Source organism: Astyanax mexicanus, chromosome 8 (assembly GCF_023375975.1).
Source record: "Astyanax mexicanus isolate ESR-SI-001 chromosome 8, AstMex3_surface, whole genome shotgun sequence".
NCBI classification, from domain to species: Eukaryota; Metazoa; Chordata; class Actinopteri; order Characiformes; family Acestrorhamphidae; genus Astyanax; species Astyanax mexicanus.
This window is the reverse complement of record NC_064415.1, coordinates 39,702,807-39,719,082: the sequence shown is the minus strand read 5'-3', so window position 1 is coordinate 39,719,082 and position 16,276 is coordinate 39,702,807. Positions and strand designations below refer to the sequence as shown.

The window sequence follows — 16,276 nt, the reverse complement described above, 5'->3', positions numbered from 1 at the left end:
TTGTGCTTTTATTCCCGTCCGGAACAACAATGTATGTGTTTTTCTCAGACGTCCTCTATGAAAATTACAGGCTGAATTCTCTACTGTTTTTCCTGTCTGGACTCACATCTCTGAGTTTCGTCACCTCACGTTTAATAAAATACTTTAGCTATTTGTTCACTGTCACACACAGTAATTACACTTTGGGCGCACGTTTCCACAGAGATCCACGTAAGAGAGATGCAGAGAGCTACTGAACACGATGTCATGTAAACGAGAAAGCCAAAAGACTCACTGGTCCTCCTTTTTTTTTTCAATTGCAGTCGCTTTTATCACTGAGTAGAAGTGTGAAATATTTTTCACAGACGTCCCCCCTGAGAAAGTAATCCCGTCCAAATAGGGCTTTAGAATAAAATATATTGTTTTTGTTACTGTGCCACAGAGACTGCTGTATCTAAATTACCTCTTTTCTGACTGGCTGCATTTGTGCCTCATTCTAAGAGAGTTTTGAATATTCAGTTTTGGAGAACATAATTCCACAGCTGCAAAGCTCAGTACTGGGTGGCTTTTATACCCTGTAGCTCCCACCTTGCAATAGAAATGGTGACAGTAATTCTCCATAAGGACTAGACTAGTTTGTGCTCATTTGCACACCTGTGTCCATAACTGCTGCTGAATACAGTAGATGAATACATTAACTTGAAGGGGGAAAAAAAATAAGACACAATATCATTACATTTAATAAACAGTATTTAAATTAACTGTAACAGTTGGGTGGTGATGAGAATTTTATGATGTTCATGTATGAATTTAGTGAAGCAAAAAAGTAGACACATATAGGTCTGTATATTTGCCTATATTGACAGATGAAGAACATAAGCAATGTTGTACATATTAGACAGAGATGGAGAGGAACATGTAATGGATCAATGTAATCGATTGAAGTAAAGCAAATAGTCTTTATAATCTTCAGAGTCACTGTTGACTTCCTTCTGAAAATCCAGATGGGTTTACAATCCTTACAGTACTATGCAGTGCGCACACAGTTCCTGAAAGTCAAGACTCAGAATCCACCGGCCCACCACAAAGTAATGAACTATGAAGTTCCATCACATTTAGCACACCATGTTCAGTAATAATACACATGTAAAAAAATGCACTCTGAATGGGCAATTATAATGGACATTTCTACAGATTTTTTTGTTGTTTTCTCAATGTAACATGTCAAGCATACTGATGTGGGGTCAGTGTATTGTGCATGTGCTGTTAAAGTGTCTGTCAGAAGTCATTAGACACTGATCTTTGCACAGTTCTCTCCATGCCCATTCTCCCATGGCCATAACCGTGGCTGGTGGTGGGCCCATCCTCCAGGTCGTCGTCCAGGTCGCACACCTCAGCGCCGTCCTGAGAGTAGCTGTGCTTCATGACCACGATGTTCCTGCGGCTGCCAGGAAGGGTGTGATGCTGAAGGAGTGGAGGCTGTGGCGTTACTGCCTGCATCTCGGAGAGGATGGCGGCAGCATCCCGCAGGCTCAGGTCAGTGCGGCTCCCCCGCACACTGGACGCCTGTGAGCCGCAGTGGTGCCCGTGGACACACTTAGAGGAGGAACGCTGCAGCTTGGGGAAATCCTCAGGTAGGGCCTCACCCTCGGCCGATGCTGCCTGTCGCAGCGCACACAGCTCATATTGGGGTGGCTCGAAGGCCTCATGAAGGAGGGCGGGGTCAAAGTCGTCGCGCCTCACAATGTACTTCTTGCGTGGCTGCTTGATCTGGATAATGATTGACACTGTCATCAGAATGATCACCACTCCACAGGTGATCCCGATTATGGTCACATTAGTGTGGTCCAGGTGTTCCAAGATCGTGGCTTTCCTTTTTTCTGTGTGAAAGACAAGAAAAGCAAGAACAGAAATGATTAAGGCACTATTTACGCCTGCTCACTTCATCTGTTTTGAGTATCAGGATTATATCTGAATAAGGCCAAGCCTCATGAATACGCAAGTTTAAACACACTCAAGACACATTTAAAACTGATACAAATCCAATCACTGAGACTCTTTACAATTAAACCACACATTGTAGCAGTGTAAACACACTCATCCCTCCAAGATGCATTTAACAATCCCTCCTAGTGCAACCAAATCTCATCCCAGTACAACTGCCAAACAATGGGCAAGTATGCATATTCCCTCCCACACAGCAATCATATCACAGTCTGAAACGTCTGAGAAGTCTACCAAGTGTAAATGCATATGATTAAAATATTATCAGCATACAGTCCAGATACTTATCGCTTCCAGACTTGGGTCTGTGACTCGCTCTGCAAAATGGACCAAAATATCATGATCACTTACAACAGGTGAAGCAGATCAGTTAAGGCGTTTTTGATACTTAAAGTTTGCTTTTAATAATTTATAATGAGAGATAGGGTACAGTACCCTAGCTAACAACCAATGGATTGGACTGTCTTTAATCTCATCTTGGTAAATGCAGATCTTACTTATTTAATAATTTGTTTGTATAAATCTATCAAAAGCTACATTTACAATTGTCAAACATAACGCCGAAAATCTGCTGCTACACAGCAACTGTTTGCAAACAACTTTAATAAGATATAATAGCAGCATAAAATAACTAAACATAAGGCACATTTAAAAGCTAGCGTACCTTTGCATCCATTCTCATCCCATGGGTAGACACAGTTCTGGATACCATTGCACACCAGCGTGTGGTTAATGCACATGTTGCTGTGGCAGAAAAATGTATCTCCCTCACATGGTGCTAAAGAACAAATGATCAAATAATAATGCTTTAAGAACTGATAATTGCAGTGTTGGAAGCTTGCAGTTCTCTTTTAATATTGCAATCATTGTTAGACACTGCCCAAGTGCAGCTAATATAGATAATTGTCTCACGGGCATGGAAGGTGGTAAAAAGGATGCGGAAGCGACTTTTGCGGCTGCCTTCATCAGCCCACATGCGGATGACACCCACTGAGGTAAGCAACATGACGTCATTGGCGACAGTGCTGCAGAACTTATTCTTTAGGTGCTCCACCGAGCTGCTGCCATCATAGACTGCCACAAAGTTGCGCTTGCATTCATTCGAGTTCTGCATCTCATACTCCAGGAAGCGCAAGTAGATCTGCAGGAGAGATATACATTTTATGAAGTCAATCTATGGACAAAAGTATTGGGACAAAATTCAGTGTTTAGTCTGAAATCAAGGGTATTCAAAAGTTTATCTTGTTTATCCTGTTGGAGTAACTGTCTCTACTATCCAGGGAAGAATTTCTACTAGATTTCTACTATGTAAGAATTTAATTGCATTCAGCAACAAGAGTGTTAGTGAGGTCAAGATGTTTGATGGTCACCATCCCAACTGATCCTCAGCTCCCCAACTCAAATCCAAAAGTACTCAATGACAAAGCACCATCGTTCCAGAGAACACTGTTACACCGCTTCACAGCTCAATGCTGGCCTTAGACATTGTGCCAATAATTTCATCTGCCCCAAAAAGCCCTTTTCTATTAGAAGTACTGCTTTACAGTGACTGAGTGTTTGGATGGCTTTACCTTTGCACCAGGTGGCGCCCGGATGAACCACCTGCAGTCCACAGCCTCTGTCTGCTGAGCCCTGCCCTCTTTTGACACCATCACAGACTCCACAATGCCCTCAGGACCACTCATTTCAAACTCACACACTGTAACACAAAGAAACATTAATTCACTGTCAACTACTTTGTCAAATACTGTGTAGTATGCAGTATTAAGTCAATTGGACTGAATAAGCTTAAACTTACCTGGCAGCGACAGAGGGGTCTTAATATCTTTGAAATCAGGATCTGCAAAGCAAAAATCAGTTGAATTTCCTCCTTTGTGATGCTTTGCCTGGTCTCTACTGCAGCTACCATAATTTCTGGCTTGTTTGTGGGTGTTTCTGTGTTTAGTAGTGGCTTCAGCCATCGACAGCATTCTCAGTTGGGTTGAGGTTAAGTGACTGACTGTTAAGAATACTCAAGAATTTAAGAATCTTTTGGATTTCTCTCACTGTTTGTTATCTGTATATACAATAAAAGCAGAGTTTGGACCATTTCACTGCATTTTTAGTAAAAAGTGAAAGGCTCTAGTGCTAACGGCAGTTACATTGTTAATTAACCCTATTCAACCAGCTTGAATTTTAATATCTTTGCAGTAATACATCACTTATGTATTCTAAATGATGTTTTGTACATGACATATCCAAAGTTACAAGGCTACGAGGAATGGATAGATGATGGGTGAATTTTCATTGCATCTCAGCACCTCATTCATTGCCAATATTATAATTGGAAGGCTGCATTTAAAGTCATTCCACAAATAAAACAATGAAGTACATCCTTGATGATTTCCTGACTGTCTATTGGTTTCATACCTGATTATGAACCTTCCTGTTCAAATAATTCCCTAATTTTTAAAAGCTTTCTTTAAGTCCAAGCTGACTTGTTGCTTCTTATGTGTTATCAAGCATTTTGAAGAAAACCCTCTACTTTTACATTTATGGTGTCTCTTGATTGTAGGCTTTGAAAATTATAAAACCAGCTCAGCTCAAATTTTTTTGACTTGACAAAAAAAAAATATTGTATGTATTGTATTAATATTGACTTAATGTTTTTTGACTGTATGCCAGTAAAAGGGCAGTGTAAAAACAGTGTAAAAAAGACAGAAATATATTGTGAGCATTAACAGTGAGCATTTATTATAACTACTAATATCAGAGTTCATAAATACTGTGTGATTTTCAGTGTGCTCTTATCCAAAGCTCTTCTCAAGGAAGGTTAGAGAATTGTCCACACAGACCTGACAAAATCTGATTAACTTATTAAAGTCAATATATTTCTGTAATCACGCCATTAGTGTAAAGCAGGTAAGCTGTGTGTGGAACTGAACAAGTCAATATAGAAGCTAGAGTTCACAAAGATCAGCAACCAAAACTGTGTCCTTCTAATCTTATTCTAACCAGAACCGAAATCAAGTGTAAAAAAAAAAGGTTTATTCTAAGAGTTTATCTTGCTTTTGCTAACTAACTTTTGACTAACTTTCTCTACGGTCTAGACAAAGCTTTGTACTAGATTTTGGTGATTACAGCCACAAGAGCATTGGTGAGTCATCCCCAACTCCCCAGCTCATTCCAAAATTGTTGAACAGAATTCCACTACTCTATAGCTCAGTGCTGGGGGATTCATACCTCTCTATTCCACACCTGGCATTAGGAACGGGTTTGCACATCTCTGACAGCATTAATTATAATACTACGACAGTAGTAAGTGATAAGGCTGTCGCAATGTGTCCCGCAGGCCTCGCTGCGTCTTAAAAAAAAACATTTTATTTTAAAGTCAACCGAGCACTGAATGTTAATCTACACAGATTTATAAAAACTGTTTATTTGGGTGAGTAAAGCGGTTCTGTTTATTTACCGTAAGCTTACATTTCCAGTATTTTAGTGTGGATGGCAGCAGTGCTAGCCGCAGTTAGCAGCGCTTAGCTAGCGTTTTGTCCCGTGTATTTTGTTTTAACATGTGAAACACGCAGACTACAGTCCAATATACTCACTTCTGAACAGCAGAAGAGTTAGCACTGCCGTTAGCGGCTAAAGCTAATGCTGCTCCAGCCTCGGTGCTGGAAAAAACTTTACTGCTCCTTACAACCTGACTGAAAGAATTCATACATAAGGCACAATGTAGATTTTTGGGAAAATTTAAGATTTTTAAAAATGCCATATAGTGCTAAAAATACTTTATTTGGACATATATAGTATAGTTTGTAAAATATTGAGGTAAATATAGTGACATGAAGCATCTATTAAAAACATTAAGGCGTTATTTTTATGTGTTACTTAACTTTAAACACTTTAATGCCATATAATGTATACCTCAGTGTAAGTGAAACCACTCAACATGAGTTTATTTAAGTTAAAATGTAAATAAACTGTGTGACTGACATGATTAGCTAACATTAGATGGCTATAAAGGTTCTAATGTTTTTTTTTTGTAGTTGTGATGCAATATTTGGATATTTGTTAAATTCATAGCTGAATATTAGCAAATGTTGGGTAGATATTTCTGTTATTTGTGTACAAGTTTATAATTGTTTATAACATTAGCCTACCAACTGGTTAGCTAGGCAGCTTGTATGCTAATGCTAGCCAGAAATGATGGCTAACCCCATTTGTATAACTGCTTTTCTCTTGTTTAGAGGGGCTAATGTACTTTGGATTGTTTTATGAGTGCAAAATGATTTATGTGTAAATCTGTAAAAGGATTCTAACGTGTCATATTTTTACAGGGTGGAACAAACAAGCTGATGAGAAGCTTAAACCTGAAATGTTAAGCTGCGAAATGTGACCTATTTGCGGTTCAGTACCTATTTAAGTTTTCTGTCTGAATGAATTGTAGTTGATTAAATCTGATTGCAAAGAGCTTTCATGACACTGTCCACACCGAGCATCCAAACACATACAAATAATTTTGATACATTTGATTAAATTGTGAATAAATTAAATTGACTGGTCCTCCAGTGGCACTGTTCTAATTGAAGATTTATCTGATTAAGTTGAATCATTAGATTCAGGATTATTACAGATTTTTTCCTCATATGAATGAATAAGCTTTATGCAGCTGCAGCTGATACAAATGCATGATAGTAACATTTAACCAACCAAACCACAACAACAACTTAGCAAAATGGGTTTTAAAAGTATTCACAATTATTATTTAGGTAGAAGTATTGATATTAGGGTTAAAAATTCTTCTGTAGAACTAAAAGGATCAACTTGAGCTTTTTACTCATGTAAAAGTATAAAAGTAATTGTTTCAAAACTACTTAATGTATAAAAGTAAAAGTAACGTAAGGAGAAAAAAAACATTAAAGCCAAAAGCTTACGCCACACCACAGGGGCCTATAGTGCCCTACTTTCTCCTCCCCAAAACACATTTTTCTAAAAGCCATAGTAACCATATGTTAATGTTGAAAAATAATGGCTGCACCTATGTACTAGTTTTAACAGCACATGTGCCCATTTTATTTTTACTACAATGTTAATTAAAAACGTTGGAAAATTTCGAGAGCTTGATTTCTCTTGAGTCTCTGCCACTGATCATCTTCATACCAGCCTACATACATCTGCTCTGTTTTTGCTGGAGTATAACATTATGTGTGCAGATGTGATGGAATGCATATAAACAATTAAGGTGTCAGAATGGTATATGTTTATATTCTATATTTTCAACCACAATCAAATTCATCCATCTGGATGGAGAGATTTATCTGTTTTTTTTTTTTGTTGAAAAACAAACTGAAACAATGCTAACAACGCTAGTTGAAATAATTGTGTGAAAGAGTCGCAAGTAAAGTACAGATAACCAACATTTCTACTAAAGCAAAGTAACAAATTATTTGTATTTCATTGCTGGACACCTCTGTTTCGCAACACCTCAGTAACCACCTGGAACACCAAGGTAACTGCATAGCAAACTCTTAGCAACCACCCCTGCCTAGAAATGAAAACTTCTTGAGCTGCACAATCATTTTGTTTTAGCTTTTGCTCTTCTGTTTCTGTCTTGCTGTTTTACATGTATACTGTAATGTGGTAAAGTTTACGAGAGTAATTTTGGGACTATGTCCTTTATTCACTAACATATATTACTGCTCGGTTTTAACATTATTTGTTGAACTACATTTTATCAATATCTTAATATTACTGTTAAACTTTTAGACACCGTCGGCTGTGATACAAAAAACACATTAAATTCAGCTAAGTGTTTGTTGTAGTCAATAAAAATGTAATAAATTAAAATATAAAAGTATGCTCTTGTTGATGATGAAAAATTATTTGTATTAGCTTAAGCAAATGAGGCCCAAAGCAAGGAAATAGCAAATAGAAGTCCAAAATGTGTCAAATTGTTCTGAACAGTATGTAAGTAATATATAAATGGACATTCATAATATAAACTAGCTAAGGTCTCATGCTCTTAAAATAGTTATATATATTTTCTCTGTATTTTTCCTCTGTAATAACTATCCACACTTTAGATAAAAATATATGTACTATTTTAGAGTGAATGTAAAATAAACATGACTGAAAAAGTTAAATAGTAAAACAGAATAATAATTAACTGTACTTCTCTTCACTAGTTTAATTAAGGGGGAAATGCATATACTGTATTATTAAAAAGAAAAAACAATGAAGATGCATTTGATAATCACTAGGTTGTGGAAATCAGTATAGCCAAAGTCATATTAAATCCAGAATCTGAAGGTTACTATTTAAAGTTGACATGAATTCTGAGTTCAGATAGATTAACAGTCGGGTTTTCTATTTAACCTTGAAAGAACTCCTTCCAGTGGTCCAGAGCAATCACCTACTTTTCCGTACATGATAACTGTACATGCAGGATTAGGGAAGGAGAAATGATGTCCTGAGGCCTCGCAGTCATGATTGTACATAGATTAATAATCCTCGTACCAGCTTCATACAGATTAGTTTATCCTATGCCATTAAAAGCTGAGTAATAAGACAGGAGGTGTAAGGTATATTTCTTCTGTCTTCATTTTCTATATTTTTATCTTTTCTATTTTTGCCAAATGAATGCAAAACATGCGTGAAGCGATCCTGCATGCGAGATTTTCTCATTTTTCAAAGTTCTGAAACAGAATCCATGTTGAGGTTTCAATCTAAAAATCATCCAGGGATCCTCGCTAATCCTCTCATGGTTTCTTACCTCTGCCGCGGCTTGGCACGGATTATTCAGCGTGCTGATGTAACAGGGCGAGTGTATGTGGGACCGGAGGGAACTGTATACTTACTATACCCGAAGCAGTTCTTTAAGTTGGAAAAGAGCTCCAAATCTATGGATTAATACACCAGTGACTGCAAAAAGTACACAGGATAAAAGAAATGTTTCTGTTTATTAAACTGTACGATTTGTTGACCTCTTCCTTGGATTTTCCCCTAAGTCACATGCTGGTGCACGGAAATGTTATTCATTATCCTAACACTGATGACAGGATTTAGGGATAGACGAGTGCTAATACTCAGGGTTTATTAGGCATCCGTGGCAAGTGCTTGAGTAAACAACACCGGATTCTACTTTAACAGAGTGAGTAATCAGAGGAATAAGATTTCTAAAAGCTGTCTCACTGAGCATGCAGAAATACTTCTCTATAGATATGATATATAACACTATGTTACGTTGATCCAAACATAGTTGGCTACTGTCAACTGATAATTGTAATGTACAAAGATTTTTCAGCTGCAAAAATAAATTCTCAGCAGTTATTATGTGTTTGATTGTAAAAAAAAAAAATAGACACACCATAACACTGGCGACAATATGTTATATCAAAAATAACAAAATTTAAAGCTAGTTTATGCCATTGATAAAAATAATAATATATGATAGCACAAGAATTGCAACTATATTCTTTTAAATAAGGTTTAATTATTAGGAATTTAGACACTGTAATGTTTAAATCCTACATAAATAAAGCTAATTAAAATTAAATTAAACCAGACATAAAATGGGCACTCAGGCTTTGTAGACAAAAAGTGGCAGGGTCTCAGAGTTGTAACCAATCATACAAGTTAACCTAATGGGCAATATTAAGTCTGGCAAAAAAAACTTGAGTTTATGTCCATGTATTGAAAGATAATTATCACAACAGGACTAAAGTAATAACACTGTAAAATATTATTTAAGCATTAAACAATTAAACAAACCACAGGTTTGGGAACTGGTTGGCTTGGCAGATCAATGTTGCATGTTTGACCTTTTTCAGGCAGATTCATCCATCTTCCAGGCAAACTGGGTTTGTGCAAGAAAATGTGAATTTGTATGAAAGAGGGTTGTAAGGTGAATGCAGCCACAATTTAACAAGAAAAAGTTTTTTTTTACCAGCGGTTAAAAACAGTACTGCAAATCGCTGCATTTTACTGCAAATTAAACTAATTTACCAGCAATTCTATATTAAAAGCTAATGTCATGATTCAACTGTTTTTTATTTATTTTAAAGTTATCCATGTTCAGATATTTAAAAGTTACCGTAGCGTGAATCTGTGCTTGGTGCACTGCATAGGATATGGGCAGTGAATCTTACAGCCCTAGTCAAATCTGCTGAGGATAAATGCAGAGCTCAGGGCTCAGGATGGTGAGGGGGGTAGAATGTACTCTCCTAAAGACAAGCTTTCATTAACTGGGATGAGAGACAACACTAACCCCCCACCCTCACCCTCACCCTACCCCCTCAGCTGCTGCATGTGTGCCTGCACTACAAATAGTGAGCCTTCTGATCTGGACACGGGATTTAACCCATCCAGAACAGACAGAGCAGAAAAGAACTCACACGCTAAACTACCGCAGTGGATGCTGATTTCAGAGACAATCTAATAAAAAACATCTAAACAGAATTGGTGGGATTCAAATATTATATATTAAGTACAATATTCTATTTAGTAATTTATGTGGCAATCAGAATCAGAATAGGTTTCAATTTTTTTAGCCTTCCATGTTTTTAAAAACTATGATATGGCTATTTCAATGATGTCAAAAATAACAATTTTTAGTTTCATTAACATCATTGGTCTGTCATGTAATTGTATGGGTTCTTTACCAGTTTAAAGGTTCTTGACTGGTTCTTTAATGGCATCAATAAAGAAACCTCATTTTCAGAGTGAAGCTACTTTGCCCTGATCATATCTATTATATATATTGTAAAACTAAATAGTATATAATGTATAATTTAAATAACTTCAAATGGCATTTCCTTGTTATTTTCTTCTATATTTAAAATAGTAGATAGAAGTTGATCACCACTATTTAAACACTAGAAATGATCAATATTAGACATTTACCATATTCTAATTATCTTAATGTGCATCCCAATTGTCTATTTAATATGCCCTAATTAGTAATACTAACTAGTATTTCAATATGAATTATGTAGTAAAGATAAATACTCACATACATACTAAGAAGAGTTATTGAATATGGTTATGATACACTCTAAAAAACAGAGGTACGATATGAGTACTTTTTTGTACTCAAAGGTACACTCTTCATAATTGTACCCTCAAAGGTACAATATTGGTCTTTACAGGGTCAGATTTGTTCCCTCTGAAGTACAAAGTAATTTCTAACAGCAATAAGTACAAATTTGTACCATTTCACCAGCCAAAGGGTACATTCAGTATTCTGTATCACTGTACTAATAAACTATATATATTTTAATTGCACATTTTTTTATCTAAAAGCCAGACAATTTTGCATCATGAAGTTCTTGACACATATTTTGTTGATGATAATATTTATAATATTTATAATCTATACTGGCATTAAAAACATGGGTACAAAAAAGGACTTTCACTGAAAGGTACTTTTTTGTACCTCAATATAAGGTACAGCCCCAGCGACAAGCTTTGTACTCTTTTAAGTACAAATCTGTACTTACTTTTCTTAGTGTGTAGACACTATCCCACAGAGCAAAATGGAAAGGGAGGAACTACACACATGTGAAACAATTCATAGAAAACATGCCAGCTTTTTATAACATAGCGTATACCATATAGTATAAGTGTGTAGTACGCAATAGGGACGCAGCCTTAATTCTCAACATTTTTACATTCCCTCCATTTTAGAGTCCTCTAAAGCTGAGTCTGTCATTGTGGACACATCTAACATTTTTCTTTTTGACACCTATCAAAAAGTTCCCGCCAATATATTGGAATCATTTTAGATAATTATCTCCCTATTATCAAACGTCATTCATTGTATTAAAAACACTGATTCCAAACCTTTTAGTGGTGATTCTATACTGAAATGTGGTTTGAATAGTGGTTGTAGTGCACACTGACATATCAATAACTCCAAATTTGCCATTCCGGGAAAATTGAGAGCATTACGTTATCAAATAAAACTGCTGATCTAAACACAAAAAACCTGACCTTATAAAAACGACTGATTCAAGACTTTAAATCTTAAAGCCGTCCGCCATATGTACTGTGCATTAAGAATTATTAGTAAAGACATGACCCACAAACACATAAACAGCAGGATTTACTGGGCTTATGTATACGACATGCTTCAATATACCAGTGACTTAACTCTAAACTCCGCTCTTACCTTGAGTGAAATTGTATCTTGCAGAAAACCCAGTGGCCTCCAGTTCACTGTCCGCCACAAACTTAATCCAAAGGTATCGGCCACTGGACCGGACATACATGGGGCTCTGCTGTCCGCAGTACCGGCCGATGATGGGAGAAAAGCTGAACGGGCCGTCTCTGACTTCAATATGGTCAAACTTGCACTCCCACGACGGCTCTATGGAGTACTTTTCATCAAAGTACAGGTCAATGCACTGTCTGGGTGAAGCTAAAAAAACACATGAGAGGACAAGCAATACACACGTATGAACCAAATCTTTAGAACCATATGAGAAGCATATCAGTGTACTGATATCACAAACAAATCACACATTTACCTTCTATTATGTATGTGCATTCTCTATCAGGGGGATACTTCTCAGGATAGTTAGGGGATGTGAAATACCCTCCATCTGGTTCTTTAACCCAGGCACCGCACAGACCTTCGGGTGTCACTCCTGAGTTGTTAGTTACTAAAAAAAAGTTAAAGTAAAAAATGTGTTTCATTTTAGTATATAATGCACGTGGTCTTATTAAACAAGTACATTTAAGACTATATTAAAATGTTATTACTGAAGTGCTGACATGTAAATATGTTGACTGCTTGGTGAATGAAGGATTTTAATACCTTGAGCCTTCTTTGGACCTGAAGGCGCTCCAAAAAAACCCAGTTTGATGAAAGCTGCAAGAACTGTGTAAAAAATAAAACATTTCATAAATATCAAGGCACTTAAATGGAATATTAGTTAATTAGTTAAACCATATAAATATGCCACACTTGCCAATAATACTGTGGCTGCACATTGTTGCATAAAGTAAATGATCCAGCATGTCATTATACCAGTAATGCATATGTGTAACCAAGATTGGAGTAAAACATACATATAATCTGATATATAAGCTGCCTCTACTTACAATACAAATATGGTCATTATTTTATGTACTCAAAAATGAGCAGGGAACCCATACATGTCTTATGAGTTTAAAATATAATGATAATTATAATACATATTATGTTTAATCATAAAAAAATCTTATTGCCATGTACCTTTTTGCTATAGCTGTCTGTCATGTTTTAGGCCAAAACCACAAAACATAGAACGGATTAAACTCTTCAGGCATCCGGTGAATGTTATTAATGCTGTGTAGTGTGGTTTCTCTATAATAAGACATTTCACATCATTTGTCTCCAAAAGGAACTAGGGAGAAAAAGCTGGTGGAAGTGGGATTGGTATGTTGAAAAATGTGCGGAGAACTGAGGTTGTGAGCTATTCAACTTAATTTATGTTTACCTGAATGCGGTTTAATAAAGTTACTGTACACATATATTTAAAAAAAAGTGTCACGACTGGTGGTTTTTTTTACCTTCACGTTTAATAAATAAAAAAAGCGCATGTTTGTTACTTACCCATATAAAAGTCTGACTGACAAAAAAGTCACTGTCTGACAAAAACATTTAGCCATGTTTAACTTTTTGACATAAAGTGATACTGAGAGAGTTCATCTGCTTTACAATGTGCTTTTCAAAATTACATTGAAAACCTTTTTTTCTACATTGACTTTTCTTTTCTTTTCTTTTCTTTTAAGTTTCTTTCTTTTCCTGTAAAGTTGCTTTTGTAGAGATACAAATATATATTTTTTGTTTTTATATGTTTTTAATTCTGCAGAATACTAGCAAACAGAGCTCTTTATATTCATAAAATTTTAAGAGTTCAGAAATCAATATTTGGTGGAATAACCTGTTTTTAATCACAATTTTGGCACATCTCCTCCACCAGTCTTACACACTGCTTTTGGATAATTTTGATGGAATTTGATCATCCATATTCCTCTTGATTCTATTACAGAGGTTTTCAATTTGGTGAAACCAAAAAAGCTCGTCATTTTTAACTGGTCTCTTATTTTTTTACAGAGCTGTAAGTAGAATCAATGTGCCCAATATATGGGTTCCTATGTTTGGAATGATATGCCCAGTCCTTGTTTATGTGATTTAGAGTGGATGTATTTTAGCTTTGGTGGCTGTAAATTCAGAATAAAGCTGGTGAATGAAGAACTAATAACATGAATTGAATACTGTCCTGCAAGGAGGTCGTGGGATCAACTCGTGGACAGAAAATACACTCTAAACCTCAGAAAAAAACTTGTGTAAATAAGCAGCTACAGGTCCTCCTCAGACAGACAGTGGGAGAAGTTGTGCTGGTTGTGCTGCTGGTTTCTGAACTCACCCAGAAGAGGCTGGAGTGCTGGCGGGGGAAGCATGGCTCACCACAAGGTGTCCAACTGTGAAGTCCATCAACTGCAGGTTAGTAGCGACAGGCTCGGCGGGCGAACGGCGGGTCTGAGCGGACGAGGGTCCTAAATGTGAAGAGCTGAGCAGCGGCGCATCCCTGTGGTCCCTCTCTGAGGCTGGAGCTGCTGAGTGGGGGCGCTGGAGCTCTCTCACTAATCCCCCCCTCAGCCCTGAGCGAACCGGTGAACACCGTGAGTGGATTAACTGAGTCTGACATGAGATTCAGAAAAAAATAGAGAGTAATTTCAGAGTAATAATAAGACCGAGGGAAAATAGAGAAAAAAAACCCACTGTGACCTTTACAAAACCTTCAGTAAAGATAACGAGCTTTCTGCGAAGTTACAGTCCTTTCATAAAAAAAATAAAAATAAAAAAATAACTTTATTTATTTATTTCCATACACACAATACAGGTCAATGTCTCTCTGAAAATAAAGTGAAAATAACCAACAATAAAAGCAATCAGACAAATAAAATAAAATAAATAATAATGTAAAAGAGAAAAAAAGACCCTCGCTGTGACCTTTTCAAAACGTTCAGTATAGATAACGAGCTTTTCGTAAAATTATACAGTACTTTAATAAATAATAATAAAAAAATAACTTTATTTAGCAAGTTCAATACATATAATACAGGTCAAGGTCTCTCACAACCTAAAGTGACAATAACCAACAATAAAAGCAATTAGACAAATAAAATAAAATAAATAATGGTAAATAATAATGTAAAAGAGAAAAAAGTCCCCCGCTGTGACCTTCTCAAAACCTTCAGGAAAGATAACCAGGTTTCTGTGAAGGTACAGTCCTCTAACAAATAACAAATAATATAAATAAAAATAATAACTTTATTTAGCAGTTTTCATACATACAATACAGGTCCACGTGTTTTACAAAATAGAGTGAAAATAACCAACAATAAAATAAATAAATAATGAATGATAATGTAAAAGAGAAAAAAGTCACCCCACTGTGACCTTCTCAAAACGCTCTCTTCAGGTGCAGCGAGGCAGCTGGGCACAAATGATTAAACAATGTTGGTTTCTGTAAAACTACAGTCCTTATAATAATAATAATAATAATAATAATAATAATAATAATAATAATAATAATCTTTATTTAGCACTTTTCATACATTGAACACAGCTCCAGATGCTTCACAAAATAAGGTAACAAAAATAATCCACAATAAAAACAGCAAGAGAGAGAAAAAAGTAGGTACATAAATGTAAATAAATGTAAAAATAGAATAAAAAACAAGGACAGGAAGAACTTTTGAAATTACACAATCAAACAAACACACATAAAAAATAAAAAGATCAGGTCTAGGTCAAGGTCATATATCACACAAATAATCTCCATTGGGATTATTTCCGATGGAAAGCTAAACCTGTCCTTCACTACTGTACTTGCAGTGTTTTGGTCTATATATCATATAATATATTTGTAAATGTACGGTCATGTGAAAAAAGTAGGACACCCTATTAAAGATATTAACATTGACATTGAAGGACATTTAAATATAATTTAAATACTTTTTCCAGACTCATCTGCATCCAGCCCCAAGGAGCATTATTGATCAGTATTGTTAGACTTAGTGTTGATGTGTTTGTGAAACCCATGAGTAATGGACATTTATGGAAATAGGGAACAACTTGCGTTGTGGAGAGAAAAAGAAAAGGGTTGCAGAGCAGGAGAAAGAAATGGACAGAGAGCTAGAGGAGATAAAGTAGGAGATGAAGAGAAAACAGTAGGAGAGAAAAAGGTATGGAGAAGGAATGGGATGAGAGAAAGAGAAGAAGAGAAAGAAAGTGAAGGAACGAGAAAAGGAGAGGAAG

The 16,276-nt window shown here is 36.1% G+C and overlaps 1 protein-coding gene across 1 annotated transcript; it reads right to left on the bottom strand.

The window, feature by feature from the left end:
- Nucleotides 1-816: 816 nt before the first annotated feature.
- Nucleotides 817-14,629, bottom strand: LOC103038528 (neuropilin and tolloid-like protein 1). The gene is made up of 9 exons (XM_007260195.4): nucleotides 14,379-14,629; nucleotides 12,782-12,844; nucleotides 12,492-12,626; nucleotides 12,134-12,382; nucleotides 3,782-3,823; nucleotides 3,555-3,682; nucleotides 2,896-3,124; nucleotides 2,648-2,761; nucleotides 817-1,859 (listed from the first exon to the last, which is right to left on the bottom strand). Exons 1-9 carry the CDS (start codon nucleotides 14,410-14,412, stop codon nucleotides 1,258-1,260), a joined length of 1,596 nt encoding a protein of 531 aa, XP_007260257.3. The 5' UTR covers nucleotides 14,413-14,629; the 3' UTR covers nucleotides 817-1,257.
- Nucleotides 14,630-16,276: the final 1,647 nt, after the last annotated feature.